Consider the following 23046-nt stretch of genomic DNA (forward strand, 5'->3'; position numbering starts at 1 on the left):
CTGCTTAGCTACAGTGGTTGTCACTTGGTTGGTGATGGGTGTGTGCACCGCATTGGCGTTCCGTTATTGGTGGGAGCGTCTCTGTGGGTAGTCAGCAAATATGGGTGTCTGAACCAGCTCACTCCTAAGGCTGTTTGAACTTGGAGGCAGGGTGAGCTGGGAGGATGCACTTTGTTGACCGCACAATATACTTTGCTATAGTTTGATTCATTCACGTTTTGTTTGCTCACTGTTTTGATTGTTATTTATTAGATTCTTTGCACATATTTATTGCATATATATATATATATATTTATTTATTGTATTGTAATATTTTGTGCACTGAGCTATATAAACGTTTTAAACTTTGAGCTTGTTTGGATATGAATCATTTTATCATTGTTTTTGTCGCGCGTCATTACAGTTTGTTTTAGCTCCCAGGTTTAGCCTGCCGGCATGAGTAATTTATTGGTAAATCAGCCACAACACATGCTGTAATATGTTGTTTATCTATTGTTTTGCTATTTGATAACTGATTCAATACAAAGCTTTGAACGAGAGACGACGTCTGCGTATTGTTTCATACTATTCTCCCCTGTTTCAGGGCTACATCAGTTCTCCACAACTGCTCCAGGATATCAACCGTTTCTGATCAGATCTGACTGTGGACTCCAGCCTTCAGCTGAAGATGGACTCTATCAACCTCAACTCTGCTGAACAGCAGGAACCCAAAGACCATCATGGTATGTTACTCGCTCTCCCTGCTTTTTCCACCCCTGTCATATTTTGATAATTTAACCGCAGTATTCTCAATATTCCACTTGTTGTCACCTTCTTCGTAGTATTATATAACCACTTAATCCTTATATAAAATTGACTTGTGCGATGAACATATTTAATATGTATTTTATTCTGTATTATCAGGGCCCGAGCACCGCAAAGCAAGTACGAAGCCCTATTGAAATCGCAATGATTGTTTGTTTATTCCCACCAATGAATCGCGTTTTTGAGGCGCTCAACGTGCTCGAAAAGTGGCGAAACTTTGCACAAACACGTCACAAGTGGTGAAAGATTACGTATTTTAACCGTCTAAAAAAGGGCCGTGGCCTAATGGCTCAAAAGCGCCCCCTGCATAACTTTGTGCCTCAAGCCCCACAATACGGTTTGACCTACATGTATGAAAATCGGCACACACCTGTATCATGTCCCAACTTACAAAAAAGTCTCTTGGAGCCATGACCTTAACCGAACTGGAAGTCGGCCATTTTGAATATATTGTGGCGTCTGGGGGAAACTTTTGCTATTTCCAAGGGTCGCACTTTAACGAACTCCTCCTAGCAGGACGGTCCGTTCCACATAAAACTCGCTCAGCGTACACGAAAGACCTTAACGATGAAAGTGTATAAAAATCGTGAGTTCTCGTAAAATGGCGTGACCGTGGCGAAGCATCCAAACAGGATGTGAAAATAGCGGATTGGTCTATCTGATTATTCCTATTTCTTGCTATAACCTTTCAATGGTTTGACATGCAGACATGGGTGGTGTCATCAGACACTGGTCTAACTTACCCTGCCCTTCTTCTGATAATCGTCGATTTTTGATAGTTTGATAGTTTTTTCCTATAACCTTTCAACGGTTTGTCGTAGAAACTTGTGGGTGGTGTCATTTGACTTCATTCAGAGCCCTTGACATTCATTGGTGTAACTTAGCACCGCCCCCTCTTCTTCTCCATATTTGATAGTTCCTATTTAGTCCTATAACCTTTCAACGGTTTGTCATACAGAGATGTGGGTGGTGGTGTCATTGGAGTTGGTTCAGAGTCCTTGTTCGTCATTGGTGTAACTTAGTCATTCAGTACAGTTACTTAGCTCTTCTCCCAGTTCTGATTTGTCGATATTTGCCTGTAACTTGCACGTGCGATTGCATGCACAATTATTATGTCATTATGTGTAAAAAATGAATAGAGAATATAGTTCAGGCTTATAATAAAATGATGTCATTATTTGTTAGTTTCTTTGTCATTGATATTTTGCTATACTTGACCCACTTGTTTAGTCATCTCTTAAAATGCACAGAAGAATTTGAATTAATTTGCGGGGCATTAATTGGGGAACTATATGTAAATTTATATCCACAAAGTGGGTTTCTTTCAACCACTCAATAGTTTGTTTTATCTTTGTTTCCAATCCAGTGTTGCATCATCAGTCTGGCCTCCCTGTCTTACCAACAGTAAATGAACAAAGAAGCTTAGCTAAACCAAAACCGCACAGCTGTGACCAGTGTGGACAACGTTACCACGCCATATCTGGCCTTAAAAGACACCAGAGAATTCACACAGGAGAGAAACCCTATGGATGTGATCAGTGTGGACAACACTTCTCTCAAATGTCCAGCCTTAAAAGCCACCAGAGAATTCACACTGGAGAAAAACCCTATGGATGTGATCAGTGTGGACAACACTTCTCTCAAATGTCCCACCTTAAACAGCACCAGATAATTCACACTGGAGAGAAACCCTATGGATGTAATCAATGTGGACAACATTTCTCTGAAATGTCCAGCCTTAAAAACCATCAGAGAATTCACACTGGAGAAAAACCCTATGGGTGTGATCAGTGTGGACAACACTTCTCTAGAATGGACATCCTTAAAAAGCACCAGAGAATTCACACTGGAGAGAAGCCCTATGGGTGTGATCAATGTGAACAACACTTCTCTGAAATGTCCAGCCTTAAACAGCACCAGAGAATTCACACTGGAGAGAAACCCTATGGATGTGATCAGTGTGGACAACACTTCTCTCAAACGTCCAGCCTTAAAAAGCACCAGATAACTCATACTGGAGAGAAACCCTATGGATGTGATCAGTGTGGACAACACTTCTCTAGAATGGACATGCTTAAAATCCACCAGATAATTCACACTGGAGAGAAGCCCTATGGGTGTGATCAGTGTGGACAACACTTCTCTCACATGTCCAGCCTTAAAAAGCACCAGAGAATTCACACTGGAGAGAAACCCTATGGGTGTGATCAATGTGGACAACATTTCTCTGAAATGTCCAGCCTTAAAAAGCACCAGAGAATTCACACTGGAGAGAAACCCTATGGGTGTGATCAATGTGGACAACATTTCTCTGAAATGTCCAGCCTTAAAAAGCACCAGAGAATTCACACTGGAGAGAAACCCTATGGATGTGATCAGTGTGGACAACACTTCTCTCAAATGTCCAGCCTTAAAAAGCACCAGATAACTCATACTGGAGAGAAACCCTATGGATGTGATCAGTGTGGACAAAACTTCTCTCAAATGGCCCACCTTAAAAGCCACCAGATAATTCACACTGGAGAAAAACCCTATGGATGTGATCAGTGTGGACAAAACTTCTCTCAAATGTCCAGCCTTAAAGTACACCAGAGAATTCACACTGGAGAGAAACCCTATGGATGTGATCATTGTGGACGACACTTCTCTAAAATGTCCAACCTTAAACGACACCAGAGAATCCATAGAGAACCCCTTTCATTGTGATGTGTGCGAATAAGCTTTCAATCGCTCCAATGATGTAGAAGTTCACATGTTTGTACACATAATGCGAGATACATTTGAACTGAACTTAATATGCAATATGACAAAAAAGAGAATCAACCAGGTGCTCGATGGAGATGCAAAGAATAATAATGTAAAGTAGGATCAGTGGGACTGGAATACTAAAGACAAGGCGGTATGATCATACATGCCCTGATGAAGACAATGTTTGAGTCGAAACATGTTGGCATATTTATATTTTTCCACCCTCTCCCAATGTTTTACTTTTTGAGTGCTCGGATCGCCGTCTTATCTTTAGTGAATATGCAATAATGTTTAGTGTGAACAGTACGAGACGACCCTATAGAGGCAGATAAACATCAGAACATACACATAAAAGTGGTGCATTATGATCTATTTTTGTGGGTCTGTGTGAACACAAACACTGGCTGATGATTGGCTGAGCACGGAATGTTATGTATGATGATAAGAGCGCCCCTCACTTCACACCAGTGTGATGTTTGAGGGGTGCCAGCCCCTCCTATGCCCAGCTTTGAGGGTTTGTTTAAACACAAACATTGAGGACATTTGCGTCGTCGATGGTTCACAATCATTGTTCCACTTCCGTTCCGTAGAGATGCCGGGCGGTTTGTTTACAGCGTGTTGCTGACCAACAGGTTCGTGTGTTTGGAGTTGTAACCGCTACATCAAGACATATTGACATTGTGTGGTTTTAAATGTCTTTTTCACGGAATGTATTTCAGTGTCGCTGTGTTTATGGTCACTTCAGAGGGCAAAGACGTCCTTTTTATTTCCTTTCGGTTTACGCAGCAGCGCCAGTGAGGTGCGTTTGTTTCCTTTCTGCATTTGTTATTGTTTCTTATATGATAATGTTTGGTATTGTTTGGTTCTAATCTGAATGTTCGTTTTATGCTTTATTTTACAACAGTTTGACGTTGTGGATTGGTTGTGTGACAGACAATAAATCTACCAGTGATAAAATAACTACCGTGCCTCGTTCTGAGTCCGTTGGGAGTGACATAAATTGTATATATTATTATTATGATGATAAGTGTGCCCTTCACGTCACACAAGTGTGATTTTTGGATTAATGTGTTGATTAATTGATAGTAAACGTAACCGTCTTGCCGCCATTGCCGAAGCCCTTCGGAAATATATAGTATATATACAGTATAGTATGTGTGTGTGTGTGGCACTGTAAAAATAGACTGGTTTGATCACAATGACACACATGCCAATTCACTACAAGATATTCCAAATACCCCAGATATTGTGTATATCAATTAAATTAGAAAAACTGTCACTATCTTTTAAATAGGCTGCCCATTTGATTTGTATATGGACACTTGTTTTACATCCAGACGTACTGTATGGAATATCAGCTTCTGGTGGAAGGTATTATGGCCTTGGGATATAATTGTCAACTTATTGTCCTTGTATTTGGAAGTCTGGGCCATGTGCTTAAACTCGGGGGTCTGCAATTGGGTTCATTGCAAAAGACACATAGCTTAAAAACAAACATTAAAAAAAAACATCCTGTCTAGTAGTGTCAAGTAGCCTACACATGTTCTTATCATATGCTGTAACTATTCATTTATTTGGATCACAATGGAAATAAGTCCTTTGACTTTTTGTGCAATCCTGATAATTCTGTACTGCTCTCCTATGAATTGTATCATGAATATATCAAATAAATCAAATCAAAGTAATAGTATGTCATCAATGTGCTATATCTTTTTTTCCCCCTCTGTGTGTTAAGCATGTGCAGCAGTTATATCTGGTTGGACCATATAATGTATAACCTAATTCTGATCAGTGTTTGGGTCTGTTGTATTGCGCCTCTTGTGCAGATCCAAGTGTGTGTGTGTGTGTGTGTGTGTGTTGCAGGCCGCTTTGATTGAAGTATGTATTAACAGTTTGCAGAATGGATACATTTCATTCACATGAAAGCACAACTCAATACAGAGACTGTTACTGTGGACGACACACTGATACATTACACTTGTTTACAACAGGGTCCACCATGTTGAATTCATCAGAGTTAATACAAAGACTGTTAACTATGAGTGGACGACCCAATGAAGCACTACATTTAAGCATTATGCTATACTTCAGCTGGTGGAAAATAGCAGACCTACAAGCTCATAGCGCGGCACTCAGTGCCGCGCTATGAGCTTGTAGGTCTGCTATTTTTGAGAAATCGTGAAAATGTGCCTCAAATCTTTGAATATATATATTATTATTACAGAGTGAACATTTTAACTCTAATCTTTGCTTCTGGGGAGGTCCCTGGAACAACATATTTTCAGATGGGAGGGGCGAATTATATGTAATTATAACCTATAATTAAACTGTCAGGATTTTGAAGACATTTTTTTAATTTCGACGTCAGGCCTAAATGGGTTAAAAAGGTTAATACATGCGTTTGAATTGAACCCTCATTCCTTTTCATTGAGGAATCAAAGACTGTCCGTGTGCGACCCCGTGTGGCTGAAACCTGGAACTACAGTCTCAAGGACTGGTTTGTCAGAGATGGATAACACTTATCTTTAATGTGAATAATGTTTATCGTTAACGTTCCTCAGTCATTAAGTGATGTTTATCATTCATATTCACCATGCATGCGGTTCATTTATATCGTATTCATCATCATAATGTTTATCAATTGCTGGAAGTAACACGCCGGGACAACAGCGCTCCACACGTCCCAAACTCTTCTCCCTTCTGGCTCCAAAACTGTGGAATGCACTTCCCATTAGAGTTCTCATCTCGCCCTAACTGGGCCCTAACTGATCAGGCCCTAGGCCCGGCCTGGCCCGGCCCGAATAATTAGCATAGATTTTAGGCCCGGGAAAAAAAGGTCGGGTTTGTGCAGAATTTGAGAACTCTACACAGAGTGAAAGTGAAACGCCAGTCAGCACCATCTTCATAATAGATAAATGCACAAACAGACAGAACAGAACTATTATTTGTATTATTCTAAACAAATTCAATATATATTTTTCTTTTTCATGGAGCCCCAGGCCCGGCCCGGCCCGACTGATTAGCATAGATTTTAGGCCGTCGGGTCGGGCCTGGTCGGGTTCGGGCAGAGTTTGAGAACTCTACTTCCCGTTGCAATCAGAACCGGAACCTGTAGACTCACTCCCAATCTTCCGCCGTAGTCTGAAAACCCACCTCTTCAGACTCCATCATGGCCCGTAGCACTTCCCCTAGCCCCTTAGATAGCACTTTATACAGACATAGGTATAGCATTTGATACAGACTTATATGTTACGTAGACAGCACTAGAATTGCATTTCATGTAGTCATAGCACTTTATAGTGTATAGTATGTATAGCCTATAGTAGAGTTTATATAGAATATTCCAATATGTTCTTAGCCTGCGCATGTTTCATGATAACTATACTTTTTATGTATGTGATGTATTGCCATGCTTTTTGTTCTTGCTTAATGTAAGTCGCTCTGGATTAAGAGCGTCTGATAAACACCTAAATTGTAAATTGTAAGTCTCCAAGACCACGCATGAAATTACTTCTACTGGATCTCTTCTCCACTAACTAGTCCCTCCCTGACATTTAGTTCTACTGGATCTCTTCTCCACTAACTAGTCCCTCCCTGACATTTAGTTCTACTGGATCTCTTCTCCACTAGTCCCTCCCTGACATTTAGTTCTACTGGATCTCTTCTCCACTAACTAGTCCCTCCCTGACATTGTTCTACTGGATCTCTTCTCCACTAGTCCCTCCCTGACATTTAGTTCTACTGGATCTCTTCTCCACTAGTCCCTCCCTGACATTTAGTTCTACTGGATCTCTTCTCCACTAACTAGTCCCTCCCTGACATTTAGTTCTACTGGATCTCTTCTCCACTAGTCCCTCCCTGACATTTAGTTCTACTGGATCTCTTCTCCACTAGTCCCTCCCTGACATTGTTCTACTGGATCTCTTCTCCACTAGTCCCTCCCTGACATTTAGTTCTACTGGATCTCTTCTCCACTAGTCCCTCCCTGACATTTAGTTCTACTGGATCTCTTCTCCACTAGTCCCTCCCTGACATTGTTCTACTGGATCTCTTCTCCACTAGTCCCTCCCTGACATTTAGTTCTACTGGATCTCTTCTCCACTAGTCCCTCCCTGACATTGTTCTACTGGATCTCTTCTCCACTAGTCCCTCCCTGACATTTAGTTCTACTGGATCTCTTCTCCACTAGTCCCTCCCTGACATTGTTCTACTGGATCTCTTCTCCACTAGTCCCTCCCTGACATTTAGTTCTACTGGATCTCTGCTCCACTAGTCCCTCCCTGACATTTAGTTCTACGGGATCTCTTCTCCACTAGTCCCTCCCTGACATTTAGTTCTACTGGATCTCTTTTCCACTAGTCACTAGTCCCTCCCTGACATTTAGTTCTACTGGATCTCTTCTCCACTAGTCCCTCCCTGACATTTAGTTCTACTGGATCTCTTCTCCACTAACTAGTCCCTCCCTGACATTTAGTTCTACTGGATCTCTTCTCCACTAGTCCCTCCCTGACATTGTTCTACTGGATCTCTTCTCCACTAGTCCCTCCCTGACATTTAGTTCTACTGGATCTCTTCTCCACTAGTCCCTCCCTGACATTTAGTTCTACTGGATCTCTTCTCCACTAGTCCCTCCCTGACATTGTTCTACTGGATCTCTTCTCCACTAGTCCCTCCCTGACATTTAGTTCTACTGGATCTCTGCTCCACTAGTCCCTCCCTGACATTTAGTTCTACGGGATCTCTTCTCCACTAGTCCCTCCCTGACATTTAGTTCTACTGGATCTCTTTTCCACTAGTCACTAGTCCCTCCCTGACATTTAGTTCTACTGGATCTCTTCTCCACTAGTCCCTCCCTGACATTTAGTTCTACTGGATCTCTTCTCCACTAACTAGTCCCTCCCTGACATTTAGTTCTACTGGATCTCTTCTCCACTAACTAGTCCCTCCCTGACATTTAGTTCTACTGGATCTCTTCTCCACTAGTCCCTCCCTGACATTTAGTTCTACTGGATCTCTTCTCCACTAACTAGTCCCTCCCTGACATTTAGTTCTACTGGATCTCTTCTCCACTAGTCCCTCCCTAACATTTAGTTCTACTGGATCTCTTCTCCACTAGTCCCTCCCTGACATTTAGTTCTACTGGATCTCTTCTCCACTAACTAGTCCCTCCCTGACATTTAGTTCTACTGGATCTCTTCTCCACTAACTAGTCCCTCCCTGACATTTAGTTCTACTGGATCTCTTCTCCACTAACTAGTCCCTCCCTGACATTTAGTTCTACTGGATCTCTTCTCCACTAGTCCCTCCCTGACATTTAGTTCTACTGGATCTCTTCTCCACTAACTAGTCCCTCCCTGACATTTAGTTCTACTGGATCTCTTCTCCACTAGTCCCTCCCTGACATTTAGTTCTACTGGATCTCTTCTCCACTAGTCCCTCCCTGACATTTAGTTCTACTGGATCTCTTCTCCACTAGTCCCTCCCTGACATTTAGTTCTACTGGATCTCTTCTCCACTAGAGTCCCTCCCTAACATTTAGTTCTACTGGATCTCTTCTCCACTAGTCCCTCCCTGACATTTAGTTCTACTGGATCTCTTCTCCACTAGAGTCCCTCCCTGACATTTAGTTCTACTGGATCTCTTCTCCACTAGTCCCTCCCTGACATTTAGTTCTACTGGATCTCTTCTCCACTAGAGTCCCTCCCTGACATTTAGTTCTACTGGATTTCTTCTCCACTAGTCCCTCCCTGACATTTAGTTCTACTGGATCTCTTCTCCACTAGTCCCTCCCTGACATTTAGTTCTACTGGATCTCTTCTCCACTAGTCCCTCCCTGACATTTAGTTCTACTGGATCTCTTCTCCACTAACTAGTCCCTCCCTGACATTTAGTTCTACTGGATCTCTTCTCCACTAACTAGTCCCTCCCTGACATTTAGTTCTACTGGATCTCTTCTCCACTAGTCCCTCCCTGACATTTAGTTCTACTGGATCTCTTCTCCACTAGTCCCTCCCTGACATTTAGTCCTACTGCATCTCTTCTCCACTAGTCCCTCCCTGACATTCAGTCCTACTGGATCTCTTCTCCACTAGTCCCTCCCTGACATTCAGTTCTACTGGATCTCTTCTCCACTAGTCCCTCCCTGACATTTAGTTCTACTGGATCTCTTCTCCACTAGTCCCTCCCTGACATTTAGTTCTACTGGATCTCTTCTCCACTAGTCCCTCCCTGACATTTAGTTCTACTGGATCTCTTCTCCACTAGTCCCTCCCTGACATGTAGTTCTACTGGATCTCTTCTCCACTAGTCCTTCCCTGACATTTAGTTCTACTGGATCTCTTCTCCACTAGAGTCCCTCCCTGACATTTGTTGATAAAAATTGTCAGTAAACATTTAATACTCGATGGTTTTAGTCATCACAGCTTAGTTTTTTTATTCAGTATTTATTTCGTTTTTCGTCAGTGAAAAAAGGCAGTCGACAGACGGACATCTTTTCGTCGTAGCTTTAGTCGACGAACATAAATAAACACTGCAAGGAGGCGAGGAAGCAGGGAATGGGAACATTGACCATATGCAGACCGCGGCCCATCTTCCCATCCATGACTATAAATGCACTGGTCGAGTGTGTGTGTGTGTGTGTGTGTAGTAAGTCTGAAATCCACGCAACTCGAGAACCGGGTTCGGTCCAGTGCCCGGTGTCGAGTCGGTCGGACCCACGGTTGTCCAGAACCGCCACCAAAAGGCCTCTCTCTCTCTCGTCATGATGGAGCTACAAGTGTTTGAGTTTGGAAGTGCTCGTGGGATATAACTCTGCGTTTAGTATAACACCACCTGAACAGACACTGCACACAATGTGGGAGGCAGCAGGATTGTCGCTTAAAGGACCACTTCACCACTTTTCAACCTATCTTCATATAATAGGTCCTCACTAATAATCATGATAAAATGGCACGATTTTTTTCTACTCAGTCTGTGTCTCATAGGAGGGCTGTGGGCAGTTTAGAAACCGTCTTCCAGTGACATCATCATTAGGCAGATATTTTTTTAAATAATCTTTTTTTTTTACAAAAATGTTTAGATTTCCATTTTCGCATTGCAACTTTTCAGGACTAGAAAGCCTGCAGTTTCTATTAGCTTGTATCCCCCATCTATGATGTCACTGGAAGACGGTTTCTGAACTGCCCACAGCCCTCCTATGAGACACAGACCGAGTAGAAAGAAATTGCGTCATTTTTTTTCATGATTATTAGTGAGGACCTATTCTATGAAGATAGGTTGAAAAGTGGTGAAGTGGTCCTTTAACAGAAAACGAGTGCTTCCAAACCGCCCCAGTGGCAACATGGCTCAAACATGGCCGCCGCTCTGCATATAGTCAGTGTCACATCATCTCCAAACAACACATCGTCATGACAACACAACAACATCGCCATGCCGACAACGTAAACAAAAACATAACCGAAAAGAGAAAAAATAAAAAGTCTCCATGCAACACAAAGTTGGGACCAAAAAAAATGCATCTTTTCATTTTCTTTTTCCCCCCCCACACCGTTTGTTTCAAGAAATTAGAAAACGAACGGATTAGATAAAAAAAAAAAACAACAGATTAATTAAACACACATTTTTTTCAGCAAAACAACAGAGAAGAAAGAAATGTTTTTTTTTTCCTCTTCTCCTTCTTCGTTTCTCTTCACATTATCAGTGTTAAAAATAGAACTTCAACCCGTCAACATTTATGTTTGTATATATATACAGTTATGTACAAAGATTTACCTTTTAATCATTTATCTCATTGTCCCTTTTTTTTAATGTCTTATCAACAGTTTACAAAATTAATTAAAGTTGCATTAATTAATCAAATGCATAAACTCTCCTAGAAACATGTGCTTTGTAACATCGTTGTGGTTGTTGTCACGTTGATCCGAGATCAATATAATTCATCTCATACTGAATATTCGTTAAAGTATTATTATTATTCTGATAAAAGCAGTGAGAATCCTTTCCCCTTGTTTGTTTGTTTGTTTGTTTGTTTGTTTGTTTTTCCCTCTCATTTCCCGGGAATACAACAATGCTTTCTGACACCATCTTGAAACCGGTAACGTCAACATGTGGAATCTTCTCACTCCTTATTTATTTGTAACGTCTGCTTTAACCCATGTCAGTGGTTCTTCGATTTTTTCAAAAATAGCAGACCTACAAGCTCGTATAAGCGCGGCACTCGGTGCCGCGATATATGCTTGTAGATCTGCTATTTTTCAATAGCTAAAGCAATACCAAAAGGGGTTCCCGGATTTTTATGACTCAGCGTGTCAAATTAAAGGTTGGCGGTAAAGTGATTTTCTTTGGTTAAAAGACATATTTTGATAGTAGGCGACTCAAACAGAAAAACCCTTTTCAGGTCAGGTCAGGATATACCAATTATTTTTGTCCAATCAGGATAGAGAACTCAAGACAAGATCAGATTAAACACACAAGTGGCCATGTTGGCAATTCACATTGCATAAGCATTTGGGTTTTTTTTGCCATTAAAGCTGCTATAAGCAATGACATGTCTAAAAAATAAGTCATTAAAATGTTGACATATGATTGCTTATAGCTACTTTAAAGGAGAATTCCATGCTAGAATGCTTTCTTATCTTTCTTACCTTTCTTTGTAGTTGTTATGTCCCCACCAAAGAGGTCCAGGTGTTTTTTTGTGCAAAAACTCCTTATTGGCTATTTTCCCTATACAATAATCCCTCAATGAATTGCATTGCATTGAATGGGAATTGAATGGGGCTATGGGGTGTTATGCTAGTTCGCTTATTTCCATCGAAATAAGTAGTAAAGTGTGCCGCTTGGGATATTATTTACATTATGAAGAGAGGATATATACAAAGAAATTATAATTTTGAGTGATGGAAATAAGCGAATCAGCACCACACCCCATAGCCCCATTCAATTCAATGCAATTAATTTAGGGCAACAGCCAATAAGGAGCTTTTGCACAAAATAACACCTGGACCTCTTTGGTGGGGACGTAACGACTACAAAGAAAGGTAAGAAAGCCTTTTAGTATGGAATTCTCCTTTAACTGAATGGAAAGACGGTCTCCATGTGGAGTAGGACCAGGGGGCGTCTGCCGGTTGCAGCTTCGCTGTGGGAACCCAACAGATTGTTAAATCCGCCACTGGTCTAGACTCTGTTTATCACAAATTAAGCTGATCAATGGACGTATACTCTCACCCGATTGGCTGAAATGTTGCCACCCGCCCGAAAAAGTATTTTCTGTTTTTATCAAAGAGCTGCAGCGACACCTAGCGGTGACTGGACAAACTCTTCTATATAGTAATGATTACTGTTACCATAAATATAGTGCTTTAGCCTTTTAACCAAAAACCTCTTTGTTTTAACCCAGACAATATCACATACCCCCTACCTTTATCTGACATTTATATATTTGCATTTATTTGTGTGTTTGTGGCATGCTGTCTACTCTGAACGCTAATGCTCGCTTTTTTATCCTCTTTTTTTTTTTAAAGGTAGAGTTAGTGATTTCACTTAATTCAAATATCACTTATTTTTTTTGTTTTGTTGTGATAATCCTCTCTACTATAGAGTGTGCTCACCATATAAGGAGTTCCTCCCTGTCCCCCAGTTAACCCCTGGGGGTCAAAAAAAACCTTAGGTTTCGTTTTTGACTCTCTATCCTGATTGGACGAAGGCTTAGGTCCCACAGCCAAAAACGAAACCTAAGGTTTTTTGAGTGAAATCACTTATTCTACCTTTAAATCACCTTTGACCTCTAGAAAACATCTGAAATGACAACGAGCCAATAAGCTGTAGGCAACCTGCAACCACTTCCTGGCTATATATACAGGACCACTACTTCCTGTCGTCCGCAGGAAGTGGAAGCAGTGCTTCCTGTGAGGTCTGTGTTTTTTTTAACGTTGCATATAATCACCGTGGGGTCAAAAGGTCAGGGGTCAGGCCGATCGGCTCTAGGTCCGATCTGAATCGAGCGGCTCCGGAGCCGATGGCGGAGCCCGACTGGCCCTCCGACCGCGGCAGAAATGCTAGCAAGGAGAGAGAGAGAGAGAGAGAGAGCGCCCCCCTGTGGGGCGTTGGAACCCTGACAACCATTCTCCTCTATATAGTGCCTCCAGAACCGCACAGAAGCGCTGAGCACAGAGTTACGGCCCTATGGGGCACTGGGTTCACATGGGCACAGAGTTAAGGCCCTATGGGGCACTGGGTTCATATGGGCACAGAGTCACGGCCCTATGGGGCACTGGGTTCATATGGGCACAGAGTTACGGCCCTATGGGGCACTACGGGGCACTACTGGGTTCATATGGGCACAGAGTTACGGCTCTATGGGGCACTGGGTTCATATGAGCACAGAGTTACGGCCCTATGGGGCCCTATGGGGCTCTATGGGGCACTGGGTTCATATGAGCACAGAGTTACGGCCCTATGGGGCCCTATGGGGCCCTATGGGGCACTGGGTTCATATGGGCACAGAGGTATGGCCCTATGGGGCCCTATGGGGCCCTATGGGGCACTGGGTTCATATGGGCACAGAGTTACGGCCCTATGGGGCCCTGTGGGGCCCTATGGGGCCCTGTGGGGCCCTATGGGGCACTGGGTTCATATGGCGATTAGAAACCTCGCGTCGCCAGACTTTCCACCTGGTCTGGTCTGTGCGTTCCTAAATTGCCTGTGTGATCCGGTCTGGACCGGATGTGTGATCCGGTCTGGACCGGATGATATAAATATATATATAATAATAATAATAATAATCCTTCCCGATTTGGAAAAGAACGCCATATGGTGTAACATGCCAAAGCGTCAGCAGTGCACTTCACTGGATTCAAGTTGTTTTGCTAGAATGCTAGGCTATAACATGCATTAGCGACGTCCAGGCTATAATGCTACAGTCTAGCATTGTCAATTTCCGCAATTTCCGCAATTTTCAATTTCCGCAATTTTCAATTTCCGCAATTTCCAATTTCCGCAATTTTCAATTTCCGCAATTTTCAATTGACGCAATTTCCAATTGCCATTAGGGTTCATGCTGCTAGGCTATAAACATGCTAAAGCTTTTGCGCCGTCCGGGTTCATGAATGATGCTAGGCTGGTTGCTGCTAGGCTATGCCATGCTAAAGGTTCACGCTTTGTAAAAAAAAAAAACAGACAGAATAGAAGCAACCAGGTGGTGTAGAGGAGCGGGACACACAGGGAACAGACACATAGCGTTGACGCTAACGCCAGCTAGCCAAACTCTGTGTCAGCGACTTCAAGGTACGATCCAGAATCGTTAACGCTTAATTCACACTCTTGCCATTGTACGAGGGTTAACCGCTCGCCCCAATAGAACCGATATGCGAGCTCACAACGTGGTGCCGCGCGGCGCCTTCTGAGCTTGGAGATCGGCTTCGTGTTGGAGGAGCCGTATTCTCCTACGACAAAGTATAAATGAGGCTTAAGGCTCAATCGGGCAGGAGGTAAAAAAATTCAACTCACACGGAAAAAAACTTTACAAGTTATGATTACGTATCTATCTTAAAACACACACACACCAAACACACACACACACACACACACACACACACCAAAACACACACACCAAACACACACTCTTGTAAGTTCTTCTATTCCCTGCGTTTCGCTCAGGATTGTTTTGTTCGTTCATTGAAATGTTCTCGTTATGGTTCATCTTAACGTTTCGTCTCACAGTCGTGAATGACATGAAATATAATGGAGAAAAAATAAACCGTAAAATGGTGTTGAAAAGGAGTGAGTCGACGGCGCGTGACCACCATAATGTATATGGACGACAGGAAAGGGAATGAAATAAAAAAAACAAACAAATCAACAACCATCGAAGGCCTTCATTTTTTTTTATATAATAATGTTCATAAAACAACCAATGCAAAAAGAAACAATAAAACAAATACTGATGAGTGACTATGAGTGGAAGGAAGGAAGGAAGGAAGGACACGAACACACAAACAAAACAAAAAATATAAGTCAAATAATGTTCACAGTCTCGTAGCTCCGTGTGTGTGTGTGTGTGTGTGTGTGTGTGTGTGTGTGTGTGTGCGTGTGTGTGCGTGTGTGTGTTAATAATGATGTAAATGAAGTAAGTTGCTAAGGAAACAACGTGCGCATTTTTCATGATCTCATGCCATTTCAGCTGCCTTTACACACACAGTCACTCACACAGTCACACACACACACACAGTCACGCGCGCGCGCACGGACAATTTCTTCAACAAGTCAAATGGTCATCATCATGATCATCATCATGGCACAACTGGACTTCTCAAAGAGAACAATGTAATGTCGTTACTTTTGGGATTCACGTTTCATTCAATTCACAATTATTAACGTGTTCAACCTTTTTGCTCACTCGTCTTAATCGTTTCCAAACGTCTTTTTTTTTTGTAAGAAGTTATTCAATTCTAGAAGTCATCCGTTGGGCAGATAATTATTATGACCCGCGTAAATATTTCAACATTGTTTCTCGATCTTCCAACGACAGAAATCTTTTTCAATCGAGAGTATTTGAGCTAAATAATGAACTAAATCGGCGAGTCCGGTTTTTTCGGAAAACGTCAGAACCCTAAGACTCCCAAAACCAACCCTGTCTGAACATCAGACAACTCTTCTTCGTTATCATCATCATCATCATCATCACATAACCCTTCGTCCAAAGTAACTGTAGTGGACACACAAATACACGCGCGCACACACACACAAACACACGCGTACAAATACACACACACACACGCACACCTCAGTCAAAGGTCAGTTGAAAAGCCCCTCCCCTCCCCTCAGGTGGGAGGAGCCATGAGAGGAGGCGTGGCTCTTCTCCTCCTCCTGGTGGGAAACCGAAAGGGGGGTGGGGTTGGGGGGGGCGTGGCTTCAGGAAAAAGGGGGCGTGGACGGGGAGGGGGGGGTCATCATATCTACATGTCTCAAAACATCGGTCAACACATTCCCCGGCCAGAAGGAGGAAAAGAGATATATTTCAATGTATATCGGAAGAAAATATATTTGATTCGGGGCCAAAATATATAAATCTACAATACATTGTGAAAATATATTTCTGGGGGAAGGGGGGGGGGGCACGCATATGGAGGAGGGTTTCTGTAATATATATATATATTTTTCTCAAATATATGTTTTTTTGGGAGAGGACTTTTATTTTAATAAATTGTTTGAAACATGAGATATGTCGTTTTTCGTCTGTATCTGGGTTGGGGGGGGGGGTGTGGTGGGTTGTGGGGGTTTCACAGGGTCGACGAACGCCATGGCGTCAAAGTTCACATCATGAAGTGTCATGTGTTGGGGGGGGGGGGGAGGGGGAGGGGGAGGGGAGGGAGGAGGAGGAGGAGCTGTGTGTGGTGGTGGGCGGGCGGCGGGGGCGGGGGGAGGAGGTCACAGAGGTCATCATCGTCGTGGTGGTGGTAGTATCACAGAGAGGTCATAGGTCACATCATGACGTGGCGTCGGCAGTGCAGCGCCAGGTGGTCGGAGCGGGAGAAGGAGCGGTCGCAGTGGATGCAGCGGAAGGGCTTGATGCCCGTGTGCTTACGGAAGTGGCGCGTCAGCTCGTCGGACCGGGCGAAGCGCCACGTGCAGCCCTCCCACGTGCAGTGGTACGGCTTCTCTCCTGGAAGAGACACACACACACACACACGCCGTTTAGAATACACACACACACACACACACGGCACGGTACGGTGATGCAGTCGCTATATAGAGCGTCGCAGTCCCTCCCCCTTTCAGAACGGCGAGTGGCCCCAGGAAATGAATCCCAATGCATTTCTCCCATTTCTCTTTAAAGTATTTATTTAAAGACGGTTACGCCGCGGACAAAGCCAACTCGGATCGTGACAAATCATGACAATGAAATACTTTTCTACTGTTTGTGTTTTTATCTGTGTGTTCTTATTGTCCTTTTGATGCTACGTTTTCACTGTTTATTCTGTGATAATGGCTGCCTGCTGTTGTTATAGTTGTTTTATTTTTGTATTATTGTAAAGCACCCTGTGCACTCGTGCTGAGGAGGGTGCTATATACATAAAGGTCATTCATTCATTCATGAACACTATGTTTGGGGCCGATCAAATAATTTATAAGAAGAAAAACAAAAGACAAGACAGACAGACAGACAGACAGACAGACAGACAGACAGACAGACGGGTATACCTGTGTGTATGCGTCGGTGGGCTTTGAGGTGGGAGCTCTTGGTGTAAACCTTGTGGCATCCGGCGTAGTCACACATGTGGATCCTCCGCCTCTTCACGTCTGGACTGTCGGGATCCACTGGCTCCATGTCCCCGTGGCCCCTGAACACACACACAATTCAATTCAAAGGGCTTTATTGGCATGAGAAAACATACGTTTACATTGCCAAAGCAGAAAGAACAATACAACAATACAGCAATACAATCAAAACAAAAATGATGTACTTTGAAGGTCAGAATCTTCAATAGATGAGTTTTTTTGTCATGTTTTCAAAATCTCTGTGTGTGGTTGTAATCTGTGGGAAGTATGTGTCTCTGATGTCTTGGTACAATGGACAGATGGTTAGGAAGTGTAGCTCGGTTTCCACTTCATTTAGTCTTATATTCAGGTCAAAAGGGTACTTTTTCCCCATTGTTTTGACCTGAGATCAGATTCTATAAAAAATGTCTTCTACATCCTGACAGTTTTCTGAAAAATCTATGTTTCTATTATAGCTGTCCCAGCAATGGGTATTTTGTAATATTCTATTTTATTGCTTACCTTTCTGAAAATGTATAATATGTGAACATTATATGTATGTTTATTTGGGTACATAATATTGTATTTGTATGCTTTGTGTGTGTGTGTGTGTGTGTGTGTGTGTGTGTGTGTGTGGTGCCTGGTCCTTTATTGCTGTTCATTATGACCTAGAAGGGCATGCAGGAGCAGAGCCCTGTGATTAGAGTGAGGCAGCATTGATTGCACCTGTGTGAGCTGAACTCAGTCAGAACAAGCTTGAGTTTCAGTGGTGTAAAGGAGCTCTTCCTTAAATAGAGAATATAAGAGAAGATAACGTCGTAGCTCTCCTAAAATAATCTGCAGAAGGCGCACACGGTATGTTACATGTTGTTGTTTTCTTTGTTTGTAAACAGTGTTGTAGTTCTGTCGATCGTTTTAATTGTTTGTGTACGTCTCATTGTGTTTGTTTACATATAATACGGACATCATGATTGACTGACTGACAACAAGGACATTCATATTTCATGTTGCATTGTGTTTAGTTATTATGTTTTGTGCTGCAGTTTTTCACGTTGTCTTTGGGGGAAATAAACCTTGAGATATCAGTTGGAGCGTTTGTTATTCTGCTGGATAGGAGCGGGTTATATCAGTCGTTCTTTGAATTTAAAAAAAAAAGCAGACCTACAAGCTCGTAGTGCGCCTGCAGCCTAGGTGACCGTACCGCTAGGCCAAGGCAACTCATTTTAATGTAGACATTTTAAACTGGCCTCTGTCTGTCTGTCTGTCTGTCTGTCTGTCTGTCTGTCTGTCCTCCTTCTGTAACTAGCTGGCACTCCCCTTCTCTTCCCTTCCCTTTCCATCCTCCATCCTACATCCCTGTTACTCCACCCATCCTGTTAACTCTGTCTGTCTGTCTGTCTGTCTGTCTGTCTGTCTGTCTGTCTGTCTGACTGAGCAGTATGATGTCTGAATGTATTACATAAGAATGTTTACACGCAACGCCCAGTTACACACACACACACACACACACACACACACACACACACACACAGTTAGCTGTGTTAAGTGGAGCGTGAGGCCTCCACCCTGAGGTTGAGTAGGACCACACCCACTAACGTCAAGCACACACACACGTGCGCACGCACACACGCACACACAAGCAAATGCACAAGCATGCAAGCAAGATCACGCACACATGCTCACGTTACATAAGCCTGGCAGTGTGTGTGTGTGTGTGTGTGTGTGGGGGGGGGGGGGGGGGGGGTGTAACGATTACATTTGATTCTACGATGCGTCACACTTTTCTACCTATAATTTCACTGCAGAGATTTTTCACATTTTTCATCAGTCGATAGATACAAGCAGTCAGATATTATTATTATTATTATTATTATTACTTATTTTTATGAGTGGTGCAACGTCTGTCCCTCCCTATGTCTGTCTGTCTGTCTGTCTGTATGTTTAGGGTACCAACAGTGGGGGCGCTGTTGCGCCACTCACTTCAGACTGGTCCGATGTTTGAGGGGCGCTAGCCTCTCCTATATACAGGTTTAACCCATTTTGGGGCGGGAACCCCCTTTTTGGTGTTGAAAAATAGCAGATCTACAAGCTCATAGCGAGCCTGTAGGTCTGCTATTTTTTTTAAATCGAAGAACGACTGACATAGAAGCATAGCTTTTTCAGAAAACTGTCAGGATGTAGAAGAGACATTTATAGAATCTGATCTCAGGTCAGAATGGGTCAATGTTTGTTTTCATATCTGCCGATCTGCCGATTCTGACTGATTCCGATATTATACAGACACAGACCACAATGGAAACAAGCCTATAGGGCCGATAGACTGGAGCACCGAAGTCTGTCGTCACTGTCAGTAGAGGGCGCCAGTACACGGGTTCATGTATTTCTTTAGTTGCATTGAAATCCCCACAGGGGGAGTTTAGGTCGCTTCATATAATAATATTGGCGAATTGCGTTGCATTGCTGAAGCGATCATTTTTTTTACACCACTAGTGTGTGCATGTGCATGCGTGCGCGTGTGTGTGTGTGTGTGTGTGCGCGCATGCGCGCGCGTGTGTGTGTGTGTGTGTGTGTGCGCGCATGCGCGCGCGTGTGTGTTTGTGTGTGCATGTTCTCACCCCATATCATGCTGCATGCTGAAGGAGGCGGAGCCAGACTCTGTGCCGCTCTCTGATTCGTGGTCGCTCTGATACTCTATTGGAGAGGTAGAACCTGGTGTGATACGCACTGGGGGAGAGAGAGAGAGAGAGACATAGAGAGAGAGGGAGAGAGACAGATAGATAGAGAGAGAGAGAGATAGAGAGAGAGGGAGAGAGACAGATAGAGAGAGAGAGAGAGACAGAGAGAGAGAGAGGGAGAGCGTTACAACCATAGACTGTAAAATAATATGGCCAAAGCGTTCCCCGGGTCTGATATGGACGTAAGATGAAGCCTGTCAGTCCTTGAATTGTATAAGTCGCCATCTTTGTAGATCCGTTTTGGGCCCAGCTGGCCCATTGGCTGGCCCAGACAACGAGGCGGGACTTCCCCCCTTCTTCTTAGTTGGTTTTTTATTTTGACTCGAACGGGGGGGTGGCTCCCGTTCATAGACTGTAACGGTAGCCACGCCCCTCAGAACATACGCGACTTTATGGTAATTATTTTAATAAATGGGACCATAGTTTACAAAAAAGATTATTATGACATGAGAAATGAGACTTTAAACTAGTGACTGGAAGCAGAAAGTATTCATGACCATGTTTATTAAGGTAATACAGTCTAGGTGAAGTTGGGCCCAAATACATGGACCTCTATGGAGATATGGGGTTTTTGGGCCCAATGACAGCGCCACAACAGGCCATTATATGAACTTTCAGGAAGTCCCGATTTCCTTAGTGGCTTCACGAAATATCTGTCTGACTGCCCCCCTGGTCGCAACCACTGATTGAAACTACAGACAGACAGACAGACAGACAGACAGACAGACAGACAGACAGACAGGTACCTGTGCCCTCTGACCTCCCGTCGCTCCCGATCAGCGGAACGGTGATGGCGGCCGTGGCCACGCCCCCTCCGCCCCCTCCCCCGTCGTGGGATGGCATGGTGGCGTAGACGACGGGCAGCGATTGGACGACCACCGGGATGGTCTGGAGCTGCCCCGCCTTGCCCCCCATCACCGAGGGGATGGTGTGGATCACATGGAGGATCTGCTGACCCCCCGACCCCTGGGTGGCCAGGATGGACCCCGGGGACAACACCTGACCACAGAGAGAGAGAGAGAGAGAGAGATTAACACCTGACCACAGAGAGAGAGAGAGAGATTAACACCTGACCACAGAGAGAGAGAGAGAGAGAGAGAGAGACAGACATTAACACACTCGGTGCCGGAAGTGCTTCAAAATAGGAGCTCTGGGTGGCCGGGGTTGTCACAGCGCTTTTACTCTGAAAGCCACGACCCGGAAACAATCTACTTGACTAGCAACTTTACATTGCTAGCTTACATTGCAATCTTTTTAATTAATACGATATATGACATATATATATGATATATGAAGCGCCAGCATATCGATCCGTTCATCACCACGGTCCAGAGCGCCCTTGATTAGGAGATACGAGTCATTCTTTCCGCCGCGCTAACAGCTAAATGTTATGCTTCTCTGCCTTACGTTGTGACCAGGCTTTACTTCAAGCTTCTCTATCTTACGTTGTGACCAGGCTTTACTTTATGCTTCTCTGCCTTACGTTGTGACCAGGCTTTACTTTATGCTTCTCTGTCTTACGTTGTGACCAGGCTTTACTTTATGCTTCTCTGTCTTACGTTGTGACCAGGCTTTACTTTATGCTTCTCTGCCTTACGTTGTGACCAGGCTTTACTTTATGCTTCTCTGTCTTACGTTGTGACCAGGCTTTACTTTATGCTTCTCTGCCTTAACGTTGTGACCAGGCTTTACTTTATGCTTCTCTGTCTTACGTTGTGACCAGGCTTTACTTTATGCTTCTCTGCCTTACGTTACGATGGAGCCCGTGGTGGTGTGGTGGATGGTGTTAACATGTTAACGGGTGTGTACGGGACGCTACGTTACCATGGAGCCCAGTGTCTAGAGACTGTGGTGGTGTTAATGGTGTTAACATGTTAACGGTTGCGTACGGGACGCTACGTTACCATGGAGCCCAGCGTCTGCACCGTGGTGGTGTGGTGGTGGATGGTGGTGGGCGTGGCCAGCGACAGCGTGGGAGGCGGGACCAGCGAGCCGCCGGGCGCCGGGTTGTTGGTCAGCGTGGTGGCCGAGGAGACGGGCAGCGAGGCGGAGCGGAACTTGTTGAGCGACAGGTCGACCGGCTCCGTCTGGTCCTCGGGGGGGCGGGGCGACGGGCAGGGGGAGGTGTCAGGGGCGGGGCCGGGGGGGGAGGGGGAGGAGGAGGGGGGGGGAGGAGGAGGGGTCCGGTTCCGTCTTCACGGAGACCTCCGAAGGGAGAGAGACTACCTGCTGGAGAGAGAGAGAGAGAGAGGGAGAGAGAGGGAGAGAGAGGGAGAGAGGGAGAGGGAGAGGGAGAGAGAGAGATGTCAATTCCTGTGACAAGAAAAGGGACAACCAGTAGGACACAAATACAGTATGCCATGTTTTATTTTCTGCACCACCTGCTTTATTTTATTCTTTCTTTTTTTCTTAATTTCATTGATATCATGTTGTTATGATGTTGTTTGTCATATTTGTGATTGAGAGAGAGAGACAGACATGTGGAACCATTTAATCAGCGCGCCCA

The 23046-nt window shown here is 43.9% G+C and overlaps 1 protein-coding gene across 1 annotated transcript in view; it reads right to left on the bottom strand.

Annotated features, from left to right (window-relative positions):
* Positions 1–16962: 16962 nt before the first annotated feature.
* The window catches only part of klf8 (Kruppel like factor 8), a gene marked incomplete at its 5' end in the record, with an annotated part of 10075 nt that continues 3991 nt past the window's right edge, over positions 16963–23046 (bottom strand). The window contains 5 exons of the mRNA XM_080781232.1: positions 16963–17209; positions 17749–17888; positions 20421–20529; positions 21287–21539; positions 22445–22733. Of these exons, the coding sequence (XP_080637358.1) occupies positions 17028–17209; positions 17749–17888; positions 20421–20529; positions 21287–21539; positions 22445–22733 (973 nt within the window). The 3' untranslated portion in view covers positions 16963–17027. The remainder of the gene's footprint in view (positions 17210–17748; positions 17889–20420; positions 20530–21286; positions 21540–22444; positions 22734–23046) is intronic.

The sequence above is a fragment of the Protomyctophum bolini genome (assembly GCF_963924005.1).
Source record: "Protomyctophum bolini genome assembly, chromosome: 13".
Classification (NCBI taxonomy): domain Eukaryota; kingdom Metazoa; phylum Chordata; class Actinopteri; order Myctophiformes; family Myctophidae; genus Protomyctophum; species Protomyctophum bolini.